The sequence below is a fragment of the Uranotaenia lowii genome, chromosome 2, assembly GCF_029784155.1.
Source record: "Uranotaenia lowii strain MFRU-FL chromosome 2, ASM2978415v1, whole genome shotgun sequence".
Lineage (NCBI taxonomy): Eukaryota > Metazoa > Arthropoda > Insecta > Diptera > Culicidae > Uranotaenia > Uranotaenia lowii.
Genome location: NC_073692.1, coordinates 340,874,580 through 340,900,506, shown reverse-complemented (window position 1 = coordinate 340,900,506; position 25,927 = coordinate 340,874,580). Strand labels below are relative to the sequence as shown.

Genomic DNA, 25,927 nt, shown 5'->3' with positions numbered 1-25,927 from the left:
AATGTAATGTAATGTAATGTAATGCAATGTAATGTAATGTAATGTAATGTAATGTAATGTAATGTAATGTAATGCAATGCAATGTAATGTAATGTAATGCAATGTAATGCAATGTAATGTAATGTAATGTAATGTAATGTAATGTAATGTAATGTAATGTAATGTAATGTAATGTAATGTAATGTAATGTAATGTAATTTAATGTAATGTAATGCAATGCAATGTAATGTAATGTAATGCAATGTAATGTAATGCAATGCAATGTAATGTAATGTAATGCAATGTAATGATATGTAATGTTATGTAATGTTATGTAATGTTATGTAATGTTATGCAATGTTATGTGATGGATGCAATATGGATGATTGAATTTGTCTGATTTTTCATAACAAGAATAAAACAAACTACAGGTTTTCGTTATTCATCGTCAACTTCGATCTTCACTTATTTTTGCGTTTTTTTTTTCTCGATCTTTCAGTCAAAAACACGTTTTATCTCTTTGAATTCCTTTACAATGTATCATGTTTTATAATGATAAAAATGAAAACGCCAAAAAAGACTACCTAACTCATAAGCACTAGACAGATAAGAAAACTCAAAATAATATCACCTACTTACATTCCACACTTTATTTGTCATGCTGAATCAATAAATACTCACTTGAAGTAGAGCGCCGCCGATGGTGTCGCGTTCGGGAAAGCCGCTTTCCCCAAGAAGCTTGAGTCAACACACGGCTCGGTCCATTCCGGCTTGCAGTTGCCCCAGGGCAGCGGATATTTAAATGATTCGAAAAAGTAACGCACAGCGAGCGACAGAATCGCGGCATAGTATCCCAGGATGCTGAGCATAGCGATGGTCTGTCCGACTCCGATGCCCCGGAACATTGGACACATATCGTACACTTTGACACATCCCCGGCTGGCAAACTGACCCACGACCATCTCCAGATAGTACAGCGGGCGGCCAACAACGAGAAGCACCACCAGATAGGGAATTACGAATGCGCCACCCCCGTTCTGGAATGCCGTGTACGGGAAGCGCCAAACGTTGCCGAATCCGACCGACAACGCGATACAGGACAGCAGGAATTCTATGCTTTTAGACCATTTTTCGCGGGTATTCGTGGATTCAGACGAAGTGTCGGACATGGGCAGTCCATTAGGATCAGCACCGTCGGCGTTGCCATTGATGATGATTGTGGCTTCGTCTCCGGGCACGGCGATGGAATTCTGCGATAATGAAAGCGGATTATTATACATTCGACGATGCTATTAAACTTCTTGTACGGATATGGCTATCAATTTAAAATGAGACAAGAATGACGAAGATATTTTCAAGAATTTTCCATATAAGCTGTTCCGTAAATTACAACTACGCTTCAATCTATATATATAAAAATGAATTTCTGTCTGTCTGTCTGTCTGTCTGTCTGTCTGTCTGTCTGTCTGTCTGTCTGTCTGTCTGTCTGTCTGTCTGTTCCCTATAGACTCGGAAACTGCTGAACCGATTTGCGTGAAACTTGGCAGGTGGGGGTATTGGAAGTCGGGGAAGGTTCCTATTATGGTTTGAGACCCCTCCCTCTCTCATGAAGAGAGGGAGGGGCCTCCCAAACAAAAGACAATTTTTTGCATAACTCGACAACCCATCAAGCAAATGGTACCAAATATTGCATGGGGTGGTATTTGGGAACGAGGAATATTTCTATGAATATAAGGTACCCCTCCCTCCTCTCAGTGGGGTAATAGGAAGGGGGGAGGGGGCTACCTTACAAATTTTCATATAACTCGAAAACTAATCAAGATATTGGATCCAAATTTGGCACGGGAAGGTAGTTGGATACGAAAAATATTTCAATGATTATTTGAGACCCCTCCCTCTTTCCAGTATAAAGGGGGAGGGGCCTCTTTCATATTTTTTTACATAACTCAAAAACTAATAGAGCAAATGGAACCAAATTTGGCATGGGAGGGTAGTTGGATACGAAAAATATTTCTATGATTATTTGAGACCCCTCCCTCTTTCCAGTAGGGAGATATAAAGGGGGGAGGGGCCTCTTTTATAATTTTTTACATAACTCAAAAACTAATTAAGCAAATGGAACCAAATTTTGCATGGGCGAGTATTTGGGAACGTGACATGTTCTAATGATTGTTTGAGACCCCTTCCTTCTTCCAGCGGGGAGAAAGGAAAGAAGGTGGGGAGTTTCATACAATTTTTACTGCATAACTCAAGAACTACAACAGCAAATGGAACCAAATTTGGCATGGAACGATATTTGGGTACGAGAAATGCTTCTATGAATATTTGGTATCCCTCACTCCTTCAAAGAGGTGGATGAAATGGGGGAGGAGAGGTCTACTTTACAGTTTTCAGTATAACTGGAGAGTTGATCGAGCAAATTGAACCATATTTGGTATGTGAGGGTATTTGGATACGAGAAATGTTTCTATTATAAATTGAAGCCCAACTTTTTTTTCAGAGGAAAGATATTATGGGGGAAAGGGGGGTTTCCATGCATTTTTTTTGCATAACTCGAGAATTAATTGAGCAAATGAAACTAAATTTGGCATCAAAAAGTATTTGAGTACGAAAAAGTACTTTTTTTATGTCAAAAAATTCCTTTCTTGCAGTAGAATGATAGAATTGGGAATATAGGAAGGGAAGAGAAGGCTTACATTTAACTTTTTTTTTTTATAAAATCCGAGAAATGGACAAAACTTAACATGGAAAATCATTTTGCTATGATTCTATGAATATCTGACACACCATCCTCCTTTCAGTACATAGGAGACACATAGGAGGAGGGAAGTGAGCCCAATACAATTTTGTTAGCATAAGTTCTCAGTTTCTGCAAACGAAACCAACAAATGGAAATAAATATGGCATGGAAAGGTACTTGGTTACGAGATATGTTTCTACGAATGTTATAGACCCTTACAGTGTAGAGAGGGGAAGAAAGAAGGGGGCTCCTTATAAATTATGTTGTAAAGCTTAAAAACTTATCAACCAATGGAGTAATATTTGATATAAGAGGATTTTCGGGCACGAAAACATGGGTATGATTATTAAAGACAACAACCTCCATTCAGCAGGGGATGATGGGAAGGACAGGGAGGGGCTCTCTTATCAGTTTTTAGCATAAATCCAGAGAATATCAAGCAAAAACAACCATATTTTATAAATTAGATTTTTTGCGTACGATTAATTTGAGACCCTCCTTTTTCAGGGTGGAGATTAAAGAAGCAGATTAAAATTATCAGATCTGTAACACCAATTTATAGATCAAAATTCAGAAAATTAGTTTTATTCATCTTTGTGTTGTAATTCGAAACTCCAGCTGCAGCTCTCATTTTAAAGCGGTTTTAAAATAATGCCAACAAAACAATAAAAGTTTGAATAATTTCTGAAAATATCATATGTTTTGGAAAGGTGTAGCAAAGCACACCGGGTCAGCTAGTCTATATATATAAAAATGAATTTCTGTCTGTCTGTCTGTCTGTCTGTCTGTCTGTTCCCTATAGACTCGGAAACTACTGAACCGATTTGCGTGAAACTTGGCCGGTGGGAGTATTGGAGGCAGGGGAAGGTTCCTATTATAGTTTGAGACCCCTCCCTCTCTCAATAAGGGAGGGAGAGGCCTCTCAGGCAAAAGACAATTTTTTGCATAACTCAAGCACCCATCAAGCAAATCGTATCAAATTGGCTTGGGGTGGTAATTGGGTACGAGGAATATTTCTATGAATATAAGGTACCCCTCCCTCCTCTCAGTGGGGTGATAGGAAGGGGGGAGGGGGGCTACCTAACAATTTTTCATATAACTCGATAAATAATCAAGATATTGGAATCAAATTTGGCACGGGAAGGTGTTTGGATACGAAAAATATTTCAATGATTATTTGAGACCCCCTCTCCCTCTTTCCAGTAGAAAGGGGGAGGGGGCCTCTTTCATATTTTTTTACATAACTCAAAAACTAATAAAGCAAATGGAACCAAATCTGGCATGGGATGGTATTTGGATACGAAAAATATTTCAATGATTATTTGAGATCCCTCCCTCTTTCCAGTAGGTAGAAATAAAGGGGGGAGGGGCCTCTTTTATAATTTTTACATAACTCAAAAACTAATTAAGCAAATGGAACCAAATTTGGCATGGGCGGGTATTTGGGAATGTGACATGTTGTAATGATTGTTTGAGACCCCTTCCTTCTTCCAGCGGGGAGAAAGGAAACACGGAGGGGAGTTTCATACAATTTTTACAGCATAACTCAAAAACTACAACAGCAAATGGAACCAAATTTGGCATGGAAAGATATTGGGGTACGAGAAATGCATCTATGAATATTTGGTATCCCTACTCCTTCAAAGAGGTGGATGAAAAGGGGGAGAAAAGGTCTCCCATACAATTTTCAGTTAAACTGGAGAGTTGATTGAGCAAATTGAACCATATTTGGCATATGAGGGTATTTGGATACGTGAAATGTTTCTATCATAAATTGAAGCCCCATCTTTTTTCAGCGGAAAGATATAAAGAGGGAAAGGGGAGCTTCTATAAGTTTATTTTTGCATAACTCGAGAATTTTTCGAGCAAATGAAACCAAATTTGGCATCAAAAAGTATTTGAGTACGAAAAATATTTTTTCTATGTGAAACAATTTCTTTCTTGCAGAAGGATGATAGAATTGGGAATATAGGAAGGGAAGAGGAGGCTTACATTGACCTTTTTTTTTTACAAAATACGAGAAATGGACAAAACTTAACATGGAAAATCATTTTGGTATGATTCAATGATTATCTGACACATCATCCTCCTTTCAGAGAGTAGGTAAATAGGTGGAGGGAGGTGAGCCCAATACAATTTTGTTAGCATAATGTCGTGATTTTACGAATCTCAATTCAGAGATTCACCTAAACACGTCTGTCGCTCGCAAGAATAGATCAATGACTGACTTTGTTTTGTTTGTTTGTCAAGTGCTGCCAAAATAGCAAATGTTCTCATAGAAATTTATTTTATTTTATTCATCTACAGTGTTGCCGAATACAACTATTATTTTATTTTATTCCTAATTAAATTTGATTTATTTTCTGTATATTCTTCATCTCATCCCTACACATAAGTTCTCCAGTTATGCTAACGAAGCCAACAAATGGAAACAAATATGGCATGTAAAGGTACTTGGTTACGATTGTTATAGATCCTTACGCTTTAAAGTGTAGAGAGGGGAAGGCTCCATACAAATTTTGTTGTAAAGCTTAAAAACTTATCAACCAATGAAACTATATTTGATGTAAGAGGATTTTTGGGAACGGAAAAATTAGGTATGATTATTAAAAATCACGACCTCCATTCAGCAGGGGGTGAGTGAAGGACAGGGAAGGGGCTCTCTTATCAGTTTTTCAGCATAAACCCAGTACATATCAAGAAAAAAAACAACCATATTTTAAAAGTTAGATTGTTTGCGTACGATTAATTGGAGACCCTCCAGACAGATTCAAATTATCAAATCTTTTACACAAATTTAAGAGCAAGATTAAGAATATTTGTTTAAGTTATCTTTGTGCTGCAATTCGAAACACCAGCTGCAGCTCTCATTTTATAGCGGCTGCTTATAAATTATGTTATAATCTGATTTAAAATAATGCCAATAAAAATTAGAATAATTTTTGAAAACATCATTTGATTTTGAAAGGTGTAGCAAAGCACACCGGGTCAGCTAGTAACTAAATAAAAGAAACAATGTTTTTTTCAAACATTTTATTCTCAAACATTTAGCATTAGATTTAGATTACTCCGTGTAAACCCCTACTCCCTAAACTCCACCTGGGGCCGCAGACCTGGTTTCCACCTCGAACTGTTTAGTACACTATGCTTCAATAGTGGGAGGTCTATTCGCGCTAGTGCGCTCCAAGGCAATACTCATTAACGAGACCAATTCCAGCAAAACCTCTCCTCCTTACGACTCGACGCCTGAACTCTCCTCTAACGACTTGAGAACCGACATTTCTTCGCAATGACTCGAGATTCCCACACAAATCTCTCCTCTTCGCGACTTGAGCCCTGATCTCTCCTCTAGCGACTCGAGATCCGACACCTCCTCGCATCGACTCGAGGCTACCTCTCTTCTGCACGATTCAAGGTCCGATCTTTCCTCTAACGACTTGAAATCTGACTTCTCCTCGTAATGACTCGAGGTGACCACTTGTACCCCTCCTCTTGTTGATAAGGGGGCCTGATCCCTCCTCTTGCGACTCGAGACCCGACCCCTTATCATAAAGACTCGGAGTTGACCACACAAACCTCTTCACCTGAAGGTTTGAGGCCTGAAATCTCCTCTAACGACTCGAGGCCCGACCTCTTATCTTCAGGGTCGAAGTTTGCCACCTTGCCCATCGTGTGCCTGATCGAGAGCAGCTTATCCTAGACTCGTGCCTGTCATGGCATACGCGCGGGACGCAACGTCTCGGATGATTCCCGACGAAGACGTCATCCTGCTCCGACTCGAATGGCTCACCCGGCGTCGAGAGCCACTCTACCCTTGGGTATTCCCCGAACGTGGAATAACCCTTTCCCAACGGTTTCCACTGCGAAGAAGGTCAAGTCTCATCCCCGCAGTTTCCGTCGTTGAGAACCGCTCAACTCGGATACTCCCCGAAGGTGGAGCATCCTACGCACGAACGCGGCGCACCCACGGCATCCGCTACGCAGAAGGTGTTGCCTTATCTTTGTACCAGCCTTTTCTGCTCGAATAGCACACATTTTTGCAGCCCTCAATGATCAGTAACATATCGAAATAAACAAAATAAAAAATCAATAAAATAATGTTAATCGATCGGTGCTTCGAAAAAAGTTCAAAATATTATTGAAAAACCCCAACACTTACTTCACCAGCCCACGAATTGACTTCAGGTATACGGAATAACTACAAAGTTTGCAAACAACGGATACATGATCCTCAGGAATTTGCATTCTAGTAAAAAAAATTAGCTGACTAACAAAATTCCTTTTTCTTACAAGAATCTACCACCAGACGCTCGAGAAAAAAAATGCAAAAAATGCTTTAACTTAAACTTTACATAAAATTCATGAGCTATTTACGTAGAAAAGAAGGAACTTCTACAAGAAACACGTAAAATCGATGTGATGCACCAAAAGCTTACGTTTACGTGAAATATATAGTAAAATTAATTTCAAATTATGTTGGGTTTAGTTGGGGTAATTTAGGGTTTAAAATAGTCTCGTAGAAGCAGGGGTGCCAGGTGGTTTCGTCGAAAATCAAAACAACGCGAAGTCAAAAATTAGCATTTTTCAGGAGAACCTCTTGGTTTATGAAAACAATAAGGATTTCTACTTAGATTGCATAAATAAAGGCGCAACACAGATGCTGTAAACGCCCTAATTCATGTGACAACAGTACGCAACTTGTTTTCTGGCATGTAGTTCATATCGAAAAACACCATTCAAATATCATCTGAACCGAAGATTACCATCTGTTCGGTTTTCTCATAGTAAACTACAAATTCGATGTAGTTCATATCGAAAAACACCATTCAAATATCATCTGAACCAAAGATTACCATCTGTTCGGTTTTCTCATAGTAAACTACAAATTCGACCATATTTAAGAAGTTTTTATGAAAATCAGGAAAAATCAGGACATTTTAGAGACAAATTTTCAAAAATCAGCACAATTCGACAGTTTTTGAAAAATCTGGACGGTCTCTCGAAAATCAGAATAAATGCTGTGAAATCAGGACGGCTGGCACCTCTGCGTAGAAGTCAATTATTGTCATAGCTACAAATTTTGAGTTTTATGACTTTGTGTTTCTGGTAAAAGTTTACCGTGTAGCACACACTGAAAGTCAGTGGTGCTCAACTTGTTTAAATATATTTGACATATTGTGCAACGTTGTGTGTTTTATTAAATTAAATAATTTTTCCAATAAACATTGTTTTTAAATCATTTAGAACTTGTTCTGCATAGCTACGCCAGCGATCATTTTGAATGCGTAAGTTAAGTAAAGCCTTTCCTTTCAGGTCAATATCAGCCGAAACGCACATTCAGATCATTTTAAACCCCTAGTAACCATAAGCATTAAACCATAACCCTTAATCAGCATTAAATCAACATTTCTAATGCAAGTTAGCATTATATCAACATTCATAATTCTTTTTAGTTTTATATATGCATTAATATTGCATAAAAGCAATAACAAAAATTAGCACTAATGGTAGCATATAAATTTAACAAGCATTAAGACTGTAGCACTAGAACTTCCTGTTAATGATTATATAAAGCTTTTATAAAGCGTAGAAACGTCAAACCCGCGAATGTAAACAAGAGTGATTTTCTCATTTGCTGCGTGTAAGTAAGCAAACGAAAACAAACAGAGCGGGCATTTGCAGTTGTCTTCTCCCTAAATTTTCCAATACATTTCCAACCTTCTCATTGTCTATGAAGTTGTGTGACCCGAACAGTACTTGAAGAACGGGGTTTTTCACCTACCTTATCAGCATCAAGAGTGGTCGAAATGGTAAAGGCGCAATGAAAGATAAAGGCTGCTGCGGGATCCACTTCTCATTTCATAGAACACTTCATTAAGCAAGCATAATCCTTCATTCAGCAGGTTGATTGATGTTGTAGATAATGATTTTATTTTTTATTTTTTTTTTTTCATTTCAATAAAACAAAGAACAATTTCCTTATTTGAATTTCCGTTTCTTATCAATCATGATCAATCAATTAAAAAATTAAAAGGTGTTCTAAGTATGCATTGTTAATGCTTTTATACGGCTGGCGAAAAATGACGTTTTGATGGTGATCTAATTCAGCATTTGTAATGCTTATTAAAGGCTATGTCGTGATAGCATTTATTCAGCCCGCTATTTCGCCTTTTTAGCATTAAATCTGCATTATATACGCATATAGTGCAAAACAAGCATTAATTCACAGTTATACATGGGGATATAGTGTTGATTAAGGGCTATATTTTAGTGCTTATGGTTACTTGGGACTTCATTCCCTTATTCTGAATAGCTTAGATTTTTAAGATACTGAGTATTATCTATGAAAATGTTAATCAAATTAACAAAAAAAATTATTAAATTTAAATCATAAAAACCTCCTTGTTGAGAAAAGAGATACAGCGAAGCAAAACTTAAATTGAATGTCATTTTTTTCAGTAAGATTTTTTTTCTAACGGGATATCCAGGATAGAGGTAAAATTTTTTAACGGACCCCAACATGTTTATACATCGCCGGACAGATTTATTCTTGACAATTCTAAAGGTAAAAAAAACTCAAATACAGCATAACTTTCTGGAGTTATGAGCATTTTAAAAATAGAATTGTTTGTCTTGACTTTTTTCATTAAGAACCAAATACAGGCAGCTTGGTAGAACATATTTTTTTAGTTTTGAAATATTTAGAAACAAGAATGAATCTAATGAATCTTATGTCATCAAAATCAGTAAACATTTCGCGAACAGCTTTTGAGAATTATATTGTTATCTGCTGAAGTTTTATTTTTATGCATTTTTGATGAATGATCATACTTACACAGCATTCCGAATTCAATGATTAAGGTGGAGGTAAGCTATACTTTTTTCTTAATCGTATACAAAAAAGATATAAAGTTGTCTTTTGTTTCTTCTCTATGTGAAAAAACTACTTTTTTCTTTCAAGATTATGAAATATCATACCTAGAATAATACGAAGATGTTGCGAATAAATCCAATGTTTATCGATAGGCTGTAGAAGAATATATTAAGGGGAGAACCCAAGCAATAAAAATCGCGTTTTTACTTAAAAATGCAACTCCGAAGTTCACAATTGGCTGAAACAATGTTTTACCGGACCTCCAGGTGACTCTTGACACGAAAAAGTTGGATTAGTAGAGAGGCTGGTGAATTTTATTGCAACCTAGAGAGCAGCGGTTCAGTTCTCTGGGCGTTAGTAGCTTTTGTAATCAAAAACATATAATTAAAATCAATGAGATAGACCACGATCAGCGTCTCCAATTTTCACACTCACACAATACAAAAGTTTGTCAAATGAAAGACAAAGGCTTACTACTGTTAGTTTGTTAACGATGTTTTCAGTTGAAATTCGACGGTATTTCAAATGATGATGACGTTGATGATTTTTAAAGTGCACCTGATAATTTTCAAATGAAAATTAAGAAATTCAATTTCAAAAGAAAACGAAAATTGTTATTTTAATGTATTTTTTTTAAGTTTTTTTTTTTTTTTGAGACTATAAACTCTTTCAAAAGGAATTAAGCTAACAATCTTGAAATTCATTTTTTTTAATTTTTTATTTAAGTTTTAGGAATCGATTTTACAAGCAACAAAAACTCTAAAATAAAAATAAAAATTTGATTTGGACATCTTGGTTATGAAAAAAACGATCAAATAATTTTAAACTTATCTACTTATTTGATAATTCTTAGCAAGGCATGAAAAAGAAAGCAATCATTTTCAATCGAATTTCAAGTTTTGTTTACTGACTTTCATAGCAACCTGAAACCGATAAGTTTTTTTTTGGCAGCAAAAAAGTTATTCGATTGTGAACTTCCAAAGCAGTCCAGTTGCAAATGATTGAATGAAAATTGGAGACCATGACCACGATAAACTGACAACCTAGCAATCTGTCAATCGGATATTAGAGCAAACTATCCACCAGATATTTTTTTCGGTGCGTAGAAGTTTTTTGACATTCTCTTAGAAGCTGAATAGCATTCTCTTAAGCTACCTAAACGAACTTAAAAGTAGCTTTGAAATCTTTAATTTTGGGCTGATTAGCATTCTCTTCAGACAGAAACGAAAGCCGATTAAGCTTCTATGAACCCTTTTTAAGGGAATTCTGGTTGCTTTATCGGTGAGTATTATAAATTTGAAGTGATAGGCGGATAGACCATAGGAAGAAAGTAACTAAGGTGTTGAGAAGAGCAAGGAGCATTTAAATAGAAGCTTTACCACATGCTGAATTTTTTGTCCCTCATTAATCAACTCTACCCAAGAAGAAGTACCAATAATAGCCGGCACTACGTTCTGGGATGCAGTTGAAGATGGATGGTTCAACCGCCATGTAGATACACATGGGCCAAACGGACAGAACCCACCCTGTTATACTTATCGATTAGGCCGCACAAAATTAAGGTCCATTTACCCCCGCAGCCCGTGGCGTAGAGGATAGCCTTCAAGTCTTCTAAGCCAGCGGGCATGAGATCGAATCCCGGTCACGGCATACGTAGTACACTTTCCGTGGGTTGGTGGTTTTAGCATTTGTAAGATTCTAGCCATCATATCCTCGAAAGATGTAAGCTTGGAGTTAGGAAAAAAAGGAATCTCTTCGAGGAAACATCAAGTTTCATTGAGGTCCTGTATGTGTTTGTGTTTGTTTGAAAAAAATCTTATGAGAGTTCCAGTAAGCCACTGTTTATGTTAATCGAAAATTTTATTATGCATGCTGGTTGATATTATCAATATTTTTATGGATCTGTTTTAGATAATCGTTCAAAATAAACCGAAAAATTTAAAAAATCATAAACTACCAACTTGTACAAAAATTTTACTTATAAATCTGCATTAAATCCGAAAAAGTATTTCGCTCAAAATCATTCTTTTGTTAAGATACCCCTTTTTAAAACTATTCATTAGGTGCTAAAAATGTAATCATCGCAAGAATAGAAGCAAAGTTATTCAAACATTTTTGCTGCAGATTTGAAATCATAATTGTGTTCAAGTTTTAGCTTCATGCGACCTGAAAAACGTGGCATCAAGAGGACTTACTTACAACTTGATCAAAGCGCAAGCATTTTTGACTCCTGGCCCAGTCATGGGGTACTTTATTGAATAGAATATCTTAGCTTGAGCACAAGTTGGTGTGGAGAAAACTTAAATGACAAATATTTTATCAATTCAAACTTGTTGCAAACATCTGTGCATAACTTGACCGGTATATATCCAATTTGTAAATTTATTACATCAAAAGAAAGATAATAAAAAGGACTAGCTTTACAAAAAAAGCTTTGTGAAAAATATTTTTTTCTGATTAAAAATTTCTGTACAAGTTTGAAATTTATGATTTATTGAATTTTTTTGGTTTATTTTGAACGGTTATCTAAAACAGATCCAAAAACTGCTGATAATATCATCCACCATGCGGCTTACTAGAACTCTCATAAGAAGATATTCATGAAAAATGGACTTTTTCACAAACACACATTACGCAGAACAAAGATTAGTTCAAAAGATTTCAAATTTGGCAGAAATACTTGAAAACGCATGAGGAACATCCCATATGATTCCGGCTTTGTTCTGCAAAAAAGTCGTAAAGTGAACTTGTTTACTGTACATATACACAAATTTATTTGTAGTATTTTACTAATGTTACGGAATCATCCGGATTATCAGGTAGCTTATCTGATTATTACTACTTGTTTACCTTTTTTTGTAAACGCACAGATTGCAGTTACTAGGCTGCACGATTTGGTTAAGATTGTGATAAACTCGCTGAGGGAATCGATTTGTCATGTCCGATACATGTAAAACCAACAGGGCCGTAATTAGAAAATACAAGCAAAATCAAATTTAACCTCCCATCATCCGAAACTGGCATTACAGCCGCAAACATTCCCACCTCATCTATTTAATAGATGTCTTGTCTTATTTATCTCATTTCCGCCAAATACCGCCGCCGCTCAACACCGCCTACAACCACTGCCTCCAACCACCGCCACCAACCGCCGCCACCACCGTCAACGACCACCGCCCTCAACAACCGCCACCACCTGCTAAAACGTCAGCAATGTCAAGTGATTTGAAAAATTCAAGTTTTCAAGTGAAATGAAACTATTGTACACAAATCATTGTTAAAAATTTTAAAAATTGAAAAAATTGAAAAAATGAAAATAAAGAGTGATGAGGAGGTTTTGCGCCCACTGGAGAAGAAACATGGAAATCAGTTTCACTCCCGCGGGTTTTTCCCTGCTCATGTATATATAAAAAAAAAAAAGTTCAGTCAAATGAACTAATAGTTCTGACCATCCATAGTAAAATTAAAAATTCTGTTTTCAAAATTAGTTAAGCATTCTACTGTTCAGTTACAAATATAGGCTACTGGTGGAAGTAACACCTACTTATCTCTTTATCTAAGGTTGTCTACCCCTTCATTTTATAGGATACCGCAAATAAGATACCATATGACAATATAGTTGCAATTATTGATGTTTAAACTGCGTGCTGTTGATCTAGATAATGGTGATAAAAAAGTCATTAGAAACGACAACGAAACCGAGTTGATGCAGTTTTGGGCTAAACAAGTTTTTGAATGAAATATTTGAAATATGACAATGGCATACCTTCAGGAATGTGCTTATTTTTTATGATTATTATTTTTATTTATTTTATGGGGTAATTTTGACCACTTTAATTAATTTTGAAAAGAAGCATATGATGCTATACAAGTTAAAACATATGAAAAAACACGCTTACGCAGAGTGACGACGATGACAGTTAGATTGTTATCCTAGATATCAATGTAGGCCCACGATACCCTACCCTCCCATGACTTATTATTAACATTTTTACCAAGAATTTCTTCCTTGCATATAACTGCACTAATTTTTATAGCTTCCGACATATCGCACATGATAAGTTCTCGGAACCGATTGCAATTCAATTAAAAGCATTGCAATAAATTTCCTGCTAGTTAAGCAAACAGCTAATTTGAATAATTTATTCCTTGTTTGTATTCCGCCTGACTCCTGTACACGCCCTTATGAAATATAGTAAATTCATGGTTAACAGAGCAATTGTATAATCCCACTGAGATTTATTGCTTGAAATTCCCACAGCAGCTGATTTCCATTCAGCTAAATTAGCTCGAAATTGAGTTGGTCGTATTTTATTTAAATCCCGCGCACCGCCCCATTGGCAACTTGCCTGTTTGCAAAGGAACTAAGTATTCTTCACAGCATACCGGATTGCTCAGCAACGAAATTCGTAGAATTCGCGTTTGAACAATCCTGATGACCAAAGCTTACGACACACTCACGACCAACCCAAGAGAGCTCCCCAAACATGGTCACGTTTTAGTCAAGTGGCGTTCTACTACTTATAGTTGAGACGACGTTAAAGTCCATCATCGGTGACGTTCTAGTTAGTTTTAACGCCGTCGTCGGTCAGCGAGCTGAATTGTTTCTGCTGCGCTTATCAAATATTAACCTTACGTTCTTAACAAGTAAGTAGTAAACCGCCTTTCAATTAAACCATCATCATCCATTCATATTGATTGAAGCGCGGGCGGTGAGGCGTAGTTTTCATTCACGTTGCGGTGCATAGACACGGAAAGAGGGAGAGCCTCACCTCACTCTAGAATACACCGTATACCTACATATAATAACAATCAATTTTCGAAAGCTGTCAAACACAATCTTTAACAAGGAGTAATGATGGGTGGCTCTTGTCGACTTCCAACATCGATTCTATTAAGACTAGACTGGATTGCAGCGCGTACCGACTAGAAGAGCTGTGAACTAGGCACCAATTGCAGCCAAGTTTAAAATATTAGTTCGGGGAATTGAGTTGCTTGATTGAATGGCGTTGAAAGCTTATCGATTGAATTTTCTGATCTTAAAGACAACCTATGGCGATCTTTTCATTGTAAGTTTGAAAAAAAATGTTTCCTTCATGAGAGCTTTTTGCAATAAAATTTGAATGGAACTTGAATAGAATTTTCTAAATCCCTGCAAACTTTATTATTTTTTATAGGAATGCACAGTAGGATATAAATAGATAAACGATCAATCCAAGAGTATATGTATACTCATTTTTTTCGGGGTTTCGTTCAACAAAAATTATACCTTTATGTTATTTGAAACTGAAGAAACTTGATCCTTTATTTTTCTTTGCTGTGCCATTGCCTTTGAGAGAAATCATAAAAATATAATTATAGAGGGCCCACAAACTTTTGTTCAGCTTCTCCAGTAATAGTAAACTTAGAGTTTAACTAACCAGTAAATCAAATATCGAGAATCAAACTTTACAAGTCAAAGTTGGGCAATTTTCAAAAAAAATTCAAAAAGGTTAAATTTTCAGTTAATCAAAGGTGTGAAGATTGAAATACTGAAATTTGATATTTAGAGAAGATAATTTTTTGATGCAGTTTTCTTTGAATTATTTTTCAAAATCGACATAAGAGATAACGACTGTTAAATTTCCATAAAAACTAAATAATTGTCTTTAATTGTATGAACACAGTCAAATTGATATTTCAAATGGTTTAAATAAAAATAAATATTTAAATAATTTAAACTAAAATTCATTCTCCGTGTTTAGTAAACTTCGATAATTACATTTTATGATCAAAATTGATTGGTACAAAACGTTTCCACTAATGAAGTTGAGATAAGGGCATAATGGCCACCTTAAGGCAAATGCTTCTCCAACCATAGAAAACAGCTATAATATGTTAATAACATCATTATTTCGTGTTCGAACACTACAATAGCCTATTTTCTAATTGGCTGAAACTTGAAAAAACGTTTAAAAGTTCATTTTTTTAAAAAAATTGCCAAAATCTGAACACCAGTTTCTGTAGGGGCACAATGAGAACCCCCCCTGGGGCAGTATAATCACCATTAATTGGTGCACGATGAGCGTTTTCTGCAGGGAAATCTAGCAACAAATTCAACTCGATGAAGTCAGGTGAGTCGTAGATTCATTAATCAAAGCAATAACAAAATAATCAAGGTCTATTTGTAGAATACAAACAATTCACACACGCTCATAAATTATGTTTCTGGTGCCTTATTTGGTGAATAAGACAATCAAAAAAATCGATCATGAATGGTAAAAGGAAAAAAAATCACCTCGAACAGAAATCGAACTCTAGTCTTTTGATAACCTCTCTGACACCTTACCAATAGGCCACATCGTCAGATGTAAACTAGTCAAGCTGTTGCTCTACTATTCAGTTGACGACATCGAGTTGAATTCGCTGCTAGATTATACGGCAGAAAACGCTCATCGTGCCCCGATTAATAGTGCCCTGTTCGCCCCGAGTCAACAAATTTAAGTAAAAACGTGTTTTAAAATTGTTCAAAGTGAAAAATCAAAAATTTTATTATGGTGAAAATTGAGAAACACTGTGTATATCATGTTGCAGTGCGTTAATTATGGATCAAGATGATTTAAAGATCCTAAGAGCTTACTTCGTGGTGCTCAGATATTATAATATTTTCGTCATTTGAGAACCTAGCTGGTTTTTTTTAAATATCTCTGTAAAGATGATAAGGAGATTCCTTTTTTTTGTGAAAAATTCATACTATTGGAAGTACGAAACAAATCCTCATGAAAATTTATTTAAGAAAATACGTACTTTTGTAGGAAAGAGGAGTGAAATTATTTCGTAAAGATAAAAAAAAATTAAAACAGATTTTTCCACTTTAATTTTAAGTTTCGCCAAATTCATGGTTTTGACCATGATAAAATCGAAAAACTACTGTAGTTGAAAAAAATCATTTTTTAATTCTTAAGATTAAGTGCACTTTAATGAAATATTAAAAAAAAAAACTTGTATAGAAACCAGTTTTAATCAAGGATATAAAAAAGACGCTTTAAAGTCCATATTATTCTTGAACGATTCATATATTGAAATGAATTAATAAGTTATATTTTGCCTTGTTGGGAACGTTTTAAAAATGCAGAATCTAGGAAAAACCCAGTGGAAGACCTAAATATCATCATCTTCTATACGACCAAAGATTGAATAGTGAATCGTTCAAAGAGTCCTAGAGAATCTAGCATTTTGCTAAAATTTGAAAACCTAAAAGTGAAGATGATTGAATCCATCAAGATAAGGAATTTATCAAGCGCAGATAGAGGTTTTATCACCCGAAAATTTCAATTGGAGAAGTGATATAAAAAGAGGCTGGGTCATTCGGCCGAAAGTCATGAGGCCGAAAACCATTCGGCCGAAGGTCATTCAGCCGATGGACATTAGACCGAATGGGCTATCTGGCCGAACAGGCCACTAGGCCGAATGGGTTATTCGGCCGACGGTTATCCAGCCGAATGCTGTTAGGCCGAAAGTATGTTCGGCCGAATGATCACTAGGCCGAAAGGTTATGAGGCCGAATGGTTATTAGGCCGAATGGTCATTTGGCCGAATGGTCGCAAGGCCGAATGGTCGCAAGGCCAAATGGTCGCAAGGCCGAAAGGTCGTAAGGCCGAATGGATGCTAGGCCGAAAGATCGTAAGGCCGAATGGTCATTGGGCCGAATGGTCATAAGGCTGAATGATAGTCATGAATGGTTGCTAGGTCAACAAGAAATCTTTCACACTTGTCTGCATGCTAGACCGAAAGGTCGTTTGTCCGAATGGCTGTTAGGCCGAATGTTCATGAGGTCGAATGTTCATTAGGTCGAATGGTTACAAGGCCGAGTGGTTTTCGGACAGAATGGTCGTAAAGTTGAATGAACGACAGGCCGAATGAATGGTCGCAAAGCCGAACGGACAAATCCGGCTTTGCATCCATTAGGCCTGATGACCATTCGGCTTGATGACGATTTGGCCTAACGACCATTCGGCCTAACTATTGATGAGCCTAACATGCAAGAAAGAGATAAGATGTCTTATAGGCCTAGCATAAATTCGGCCCAACGACCATTCAGCCTAACAACCAACCGCGTAGTTGCTATTCGGCCTAACGATCTTATAGCATCCATTTGGCCTTACGACCATTCGGCCTAACGATCTTTCGGCCTTACGAACATTCGGCCTTACGACCTTTCGACCTTGCGACCATTCGGCCTAATGACCATTCGGCCTAATCACCATTCGGCCAAATTACAATTCGGCTTAGTGACCTTTCGGCCTAACGACCATTCGGCCTAGTGACCATTCGGCCTAACATCCATTCGGCCCAATAATATTCGGCCGAATAACCTTCGGCCTAATGTCGCATTCGGCCTATTGTCCTATTCGGCCGAACATCCGTCGGCCTTTTAACCCATTCGGCCTAGCGACCTTCGGCCTAACATCTTTCGGCCTATCGGCCTTTGGCCCCCATATAAAAAGTCCGGCTGGTTCGTCTAGCTGACTTCATTTCTCCAAAATAAAAATAAACAACTCACCTCTAAAAGAAAAAAACAACGGAGGACAATTCGTGCGCAAAATATTCGGGCCACTAACCAGAAGATATTTTTATAAAGTCGTAATGGTCAGCCAAATGAACTATATTATATATTGGGTACCTGGCAGGTTTCCAGCCAGAAAATTTTCGTTGACAAATCTCGCCTGGATGTTTCGAAGATAAACAAAGAAAAAAAAATTCATGTGCTAGAGGTGGCCTGCGATCTGTGGGAGCTGCAAAATAGTCAGTGTTAAATACAGAACGAATGACACAGTGAATGGATAAACACTTGATACGACTCTTTTCTCATTTAAGCACTTCCATAGGTCCTACAAAGTTTATACTCTGTTCTGGTTGGATTTGGAATTCGGCTTTACGCGAAAACTGTAATGGAGTGATAAAAAGTCAATGATATTTTTTTTTGTACCGATTGATGACGGACTCGGAAAACTATTTTCCTGCGGACATCACGATAACGAAAATTGTTCGTGCTTGTTTTTGCTGTTTTTTTTTCACTCATGCTTTGCTATACTCAAATGTTGGTTAAAATTACTATAGTAGAAATTATGATATAAAGAGATGAATGTCCCAAATCAATTGTACAATCGTAGTTGAATCAATTAAACCATTATAGTTGAATCTATCAAAATGATAGTTGATAGCATAAGATAAATCAGCAGTTTGTAGTAGGATCTATTATATTTATAAATGAATAAGCAAAAATCAACAATATTTTGACGATGGTTGGATGGATATATCGAACGCAACTTAATAAGTATAAATCAGTTCTTAAGTTCTTCGTCACCGCGGGAAAAGTAAATTTTGTTGCCTTTGTGTAATTCACATTTTTCTGATGCTGGTAACTTCTGATAATTTCTAGCTTAATCTTCTAGTAGGTATTTTTTGGATCGATGGAGATTTCAACAAACATTAACTTACACTTTTATTATTCTGTGTTGCATAATTTAGATGCCCAAATTGTAGTGCCTTATTTGAGTTTTCTCAGGTTACGCTGAGCGTTTTGAAAGGTTCTTAAAGTCTTAACAGAAGTTTAGTCATTTGATTCAATACAACTGTTGTTCCATAACAAACATCATCATTGAGGAAACTTTATTAACCGTTTTTTAAATGACATTACCACATGGACTTATGAGCTTTGTTTCCAATACTTCTTCGGTTGTAGTATAAACAAATTAAATAAAAATCAAAATTTCAGTTAAATTTTGACTGCTTCAAAGCTTTTTCTTTAATGATTTTTGTTAAATATGCTCAAAACTGAACTAAAATATTTCAGTTCATACGAAGAGTAAACTATGAGCAATGTTTTCTTTTGCTTTTTCCCAAATTTTTTGTAGTTTTTTTTCCCAACCCCGCTTTTAGACAGGGTTATTATTCAGACTAAACTACCAATAATTTTTAGATCAGATTTTTAGATGGATTCAGAAGAGCAACAAACCAAACCATCAAAATATAGACCTATATCGTATTTGCAGCTAAGAATAAATCAGTATTTATCGATTTTCACGGTTCAAACAAATGGTAGGAACAGCCAAAGGCTCCTTTTGGACTCTTTTGACAATTTGTGGTTGATTTTGGACATCAAAGTGAACGGAACCGAACAAAAAAGTGATATTATCCCTTTTGAAGCAATACCATTAGCATTAGCTAAAGAAGACTAGGAAAAAATTCATGAAACTAACTTTTCTCTTATACAAGGATGTGCAATACACGTTTTGAAAGATCGTAACGAGATGAAAAAATGACTGGTGGCACAGTGGGGAGAGGAAAAAAAGGTACGGCTAGCGTTTTTGCCCCCGTTTTTCTAAGTAATACAACTTCTTCAATACATATCTACCATTTTCCTCCCACTCCGTATATTGCTCATCCGTGTTCATCCGAAACCCAAATAGCATATTCTCTTTTGTTTAAAAGTTTGAATTACTGTGCTCTACACTTCTACTGGCGGATTTATTTCCAACACTGTATATTCAAACTTATAGAACTCTTTTATTTAATTGTGATTTGTGTGTTGTAATGTTAGATTTTCGACACTTTGGTAAGATTCTTTCAACTGACATTGGAATGTTAGTTTAAAAAAGATGACAAATCCAACAATTAAAAAAATAAAATTAACAAAAAGTTTACAAGAAAAACATTGCATAATCTCTTCTACAGTTTGTTTTATTTTTGGAATGTTGACACGTATATTTTTGATGTCTTCAAAAAGAAGTTTAGTTTTGAATTGGATTATTTTGAACTTCTCATTATAGTAAACATTTATTAACATTGCGTCGTCAATATTGTCAGGAAGTTAAGCGGAAAACGTCGGCAACATCTAGATGTTGTTGAACCTATTGAATATTTTGCAACAGGAAACAGATTTTGAAAACTATTGGAGCTTTGCGATAACATGCTCTCATAGGTGAACGCCTTAGGACTGTAATCGCTTCTGTTCTCATGATGATGTGTCGGGAAACACAAATATTTGAGTATTTCACTGTTCACTATTCAAAATAAAAACATCTCTGACCATGACTCAATCGTGCATCCATTGCATCAGAACAGAACGCAGCACGTTTCTCCGAAATAGTTAGTCGGGCACCTTATTAGCATATGGCGTTTGACTGGTCGCAACGTAGAAATGATTAAATTTTAGAAGCCGATTGCACCAGCTCGCGGGAAAAAGCGCTTTCACGCAGTTGTGCTAACATGTGGTTCTAGTTACTAAACCAAAAACAAATATCCGTTTAGGTATATCGCACTCGATGCATCGTGGAGGAGCAAAACGTTTAGAAAATAAAAGAAAGCTCTCACACTTTTTGAAGTACGAACTTTTTTGTAGGTCCACCCTACCGATCCGGGTTGAAATATCGGAAGGCGCTTGGTTGGCACCTCAGGTAGTAAATAAAGGCACTCGCCGTGTCTAGACACATGAGAAAGTGCCGTACGGGCAGTATGTGGAAAAGAATTTGAAATGTGACACGGGAACATGGCCCTCGTGGACATTGCATCAGAAGCGTGCGACCATTCAGCCATCAAAGAACTGTATTGTAAATAGTATCTATATGGAAATATGAAAAAAGATACGAAATAAAAATAGTACCACATATGTAATTGTATTAAGTTCATGAAAACCAAGAAAACATTTTAAGGGTTTTCTTCCTATTGGACAATTTATCCCAAAACAAAGGAAATAAAAAAAAAAGTGAAAATCGAACCCGACGCAACGTTCTTACTTCGACTTGCCAGTGCAATAACTTAACTAGTGTACCAACTTAGTCAGTTAGAAAACGAAGGTTTATTGTCATAGTTTTGCAGCCATGCCCGATCATAAAAAACGCACTGTGTTGGCCGATTGCCATTTGGCCGTTGTTTTTTACCATCTCCCTATGGCTTCGATGGGAATGCATTGGATATTGGATGAAAATGGGAATGTAAATGGGAATGGGAAACGAGGGACTGTTTTCAATTGTCGATTTACATACAAACGCACAGCTGCTTACTGCCGGTTATCTTAGCCGGTGGTTGTTTGCCGGAAGTTGAAAGTAAACAAAGATATTTTTTTCTAAATGCATTCGACAAACCTTGCCGGCTGATTGTTTCCATCCTACTTTGTCTTGTGATGGGATATGAAATAGGTTTAATTTGGTATCTTTCTGACATATGCAATGCGGTTGCTTTGGGAGAGCAATGCCAGCGATGAGAAGCTTGTTAGTGCTGGTCCGGCATAGAATCTCATGCCAAAATTTCCACCTTCAAAGAAGATCATTATTGGAGTAGAAGTTCTCTTATTAAACAATCAATCTATAAAACAGCTTAATTTAATCATAAACATGGCGTTTACTTATGACACAAATGTTCTAGGTTAAATTTGAATCAGGAAAAACACAGATTGATATTTTAAAACACCGATATTTATTTCAGTAAACTAAATTTTTATTCCGGTTTTAAGTAGTATGTCGCAGCACTATCTTGCAGTTAAACTAAATAGAAGCTCAATATCGATTTGCCTGGTAAGTTAGATTTCACTCTATCAATTGATATATTAAATAAATATTTTTATTACAACTTTTTCTTGTGAGAAACATATTGAAATGATAAAAAACTATTTTTAAGACACATTTTGTTGGATTTTTCAAACAAAGTGCAATAACTCAAAAAAAACAATGATTTTTTTTTAATTTTTGAGAAACAATCGGATTATTTCCGATCTGATCTTTCGATCTTTTGACAGTTTTTTTTCTCCTATTTATTGATTCATCATCCAAAAGACTGCTCTTCGTTATTGGTGCTACCGTGTCTCTGATATTATCGAGACCGACTTGATAAAAAGGGTTTTTACCTCTAAACCTCTATACCTCTTTTTGTCAAGTGAACGGTTGTCAATGTGCAAATCGAGACCCCATGCACTCAACCTTCGGGTAGTGGTCATATCACCTCTTGTCTGCAATTCCGATTCTCTACCTCTCCGTGGTGCTAGCTGGGGTGCGAGCAGCTTAAGCGGAGATCGGGTACCCAACCCCGGTGGATGCTTTGGTCGCATGCAAACTGAGTTAAGGGGCTTCGTACGCGTCTGTTCTCCATGTCAGAGGTGGCGTGCGGAGTGCAACAACGTCCTGGTGGTGTTCGGGACCCAAAACAGCAACATCACGACGGTCCTCCTGCGAGATAGTGGGGTTAGCTGCGGGTCTTGCGAGTCCGTGACTACAAAAAACATAAGCAACGAACAACGAACAACAAATTTTGGATGGAAATCGGCAAAGACCCACGCGACGAAAAGGGACTAGGGATTGGAAACTTGGAACATGGAACTTTCAAAGTGATGGGAAAGATGCAAAAGCGCGTGATCGGGTGGCCGATCAACTCACGGATGTGCCGGTTAAGAATCAAGGGCCGGTTCTTCATCAACGTGCACAGCCCTCACCTCGGAAGTACCGGTGACGAAAAAGACGAATTTTATTGACAGCCGGCACTTCTCGGACATCATCGTCAGATCTTCGTCAGAGTCAGATCACTATCTGGTGATGGTGAAGATGCGCCAAAACTCTCCGTAGTGAACAACACACGAAGCCGGCGCCCACCTCGGTTAAATATCGCACGACTGAAGCAACCTGAGATCGCGGCAGACTACGCGCAATCGGTTGAAGCAGCGCTGCCGGCAGAGGGCGAGCTTGACGAAACCCCTCTCTAGGACTGTTGGGATACCATCAAGACAGCCATCAACAGCGCTGCGGAGAACGTCATCGGTTATGTGGAGCGAACTCGACGGAACGACGGGTTCGACGAGGAGTGTAGGAGGGTGATGGACGAAGAGAATGCCGCGCGGGCGGCAGTAGTGCAAAGAGGCACCCGTCGAAATAATGAAAATCGCCGACAGCGGAAGAGGCAGCGAGTCCGAATTTTTCAGGAGAAAAAGTGCCGCCTGGAGGAGGAGGAGCTCTAGGAGCTGGAGCAGCTGCATCGTTCCCAAGAAACACGAACGTTCTATCAGAAACTTAACGCATCCCGCAAAGGCTTCGTGCCGCAAGCCGAAATGAGCTGGGATAAGGACGGGGGCATCCTGACTGACAATCGTGAGGTGTTAAAAAGGTGGAAGCAGCTCTTCGATGAACACCTGAACGGCGCACATGCAGGAGATCAAGACGGTGGGGGAAGGTACATCGCCGGCGTAATCAACGACGTAGAGGAGCCACTCCCAACGATGAGTGATGTTAAGGAAGCCATTCGCCAGCTGAATAGAAACCAGTCGGCTGGGAAGGATGGCATCGCAGCTGAACTCATCAAAATGGGCCCGGACAAGTTGGCCGATTGACTAAACCGGTTGATAGTCCGGATCTGGGACATAGAACAGCTGTGGAAGGAGGGGGTAATATGCCCCATAAACAAGAAGGACAACAAATTGGACTGTGAGAACTACCGAGCGATCACTGTCCTCAATGCCGCCTACAAAGTGTTGTCCCGAATCCTACTCCGCCGCCTAACGCCACAAGCAAACAGATTCGTGGGAAGTCATCAGGCCGACTTCATGAAGGGACGGTCAACGACGGACCAGATATTCACATTACGGCAAATCCTCCAAACATGCCGTGAACACAAAGTCCCTACGCACCATCTATCCAAAGACTTCAAAGCCGCATACGACACTATCGACCGTAACTGATCAAGGCGACGATGGATGGAACGTAGTGCTGTGTGCGGATTTCGGGTGAATTCTCGAGTTCATTCGAATCGTGGAGGGGGCTTCGACAAGGTGATGGTCTATCCTGCATGATGTTCAACGTGGCGCTAGAAGGTGTTATTCGACGAGCGGTGGGCGAAATGCGGGGCACGATTTTCAACAGATCCAGTCAACTTATCTGCTTTGCCGATGACATCGATATAGTCGGCAGATCATCTGCGGCGGTGGAGGAGATCTACCGCAAACTGAAACGCGAAGCAGGAAGGATTGAGTTGATGATTAATACGGCCAAGACGAAGTACATGCTGGCCTGCGGATCCGAGACCGACCGAACCCGCTTGTCCAGTAATAACAAGGTCATGATCAACGACGACGAGCTGGAGATAGTCGAAGACTTTGTCTATCTCGGCTCACTTGTGACCGCAGACAATGACACCAGCCGTGAGATCCGGCGGCGAATTATCAGCGGAAGTCGTGCCTACTTTGGACTCCACAAGCAACTGCGGTCGAGAAGACTTAGCCCTCGCACGAAGTGTAACCTGTATATGACGCTTATTAGACCGGTTGTTCTCTACGGGCACGAGACATGGATATTTCTCGAGGAGGACCTGCGTACACTCGGAGTATTTGAGCGACGAGTGTTAAGAACCATCTTTGGCGGCGTACAGGAGAACGGAGTGTGGAGGCGAAGAATGAACCACGAGCTCGCGCGACTCTACGGCGAACCCAGTATCCAGAAGGTGGTGAAAGCTGGTCGGATACGCTGGGCGGGACATGTTGCGAGAATGCGGGACGACTGTCCTGCAAAACAGGTGTTCGCTACGAATCCGGTAGGAACAAGACGAGCGGGGGCGCAACGAGCGAGTTGGTTAGACCAAGTGGAGCGTGATCTGGCGAACGTGGGGTGCCCGAGAAATCGGAGAACGGTTGCCATGGACCTAGTGAATTTTAGGAATTATGTTCGTCAAGTTATGTCGTGAGACGGAATACTATGTAAATAAAAATAAAATAAAACTCTTGAGAAAAATCTGAACTCTTTTCGAAAGCTTACTCAGCCTTGATTTAAGCATCCATTGCATTTTGCTCAGCTCAACATTTAAGTTATTATCGAAATATTTAAGTTTCATAGTCGAAGCTCAGTAGAAGGCTTTTCAGCTTTTAAATGAAACTACAATATAAAGTATTTCTATAAAAATAAAGTGTTCATTTAAAAAAAAAGAACACACACATCTCAGTGAAATTTCATGTTTCTTGAAAGAGATCCAAGTTCTACTTACGACTAAAAAAGACTACGTATGCCGTGAACGAGACTCGATTTCATAACCTCTGGCTTAGAAGACTTAAACGCTATCCTCTAGGCCACGCACGGTCGGTGGCTATTTTACATTTGAATTATTATTACGTTCCGCAAATTAATATTTTAATATTGCTACATCTCGTTATGAAAATAATACTTAAATAACTTGGATGCTTAAAGAATCGAACTTGAATCTTTTAAATGCTAGCTTAAACTTTCCAGATAGCCCAGATATTTTATTCAATACTTGGGAAGTGCACGGTACGGCGTGATTGCTCGGATTTCATTGAAAAATCAAAGAGAATCATTAAAATATTA

General features: G+C 38.0%; 1 protein-coding gene across 1 annotated transcript in view; it reads right to left on the bottom strand.

Moving 5' to 3' along the window:
* The window catches only part of LOC129747086 (sodium-dependent nutrient amino acid transporter 1-like), a 38,952-nt gene that overhangs the window by 7,624 nt on the left and 5,401 nt on the right, over nucleotides 1-25,927 (bottom strand). Inside the window, exon 2 of the mRNA XM_055741102.1 lies at nucleotides 661-1,229. Coding sequence (XP_055597077.1) covers nucleotides 661-1,229 — 569 coding nt within the window. The remainder of the gene's footprint in view (nucleotides 1-660; nucleotides 1,230-25,927) is intronic.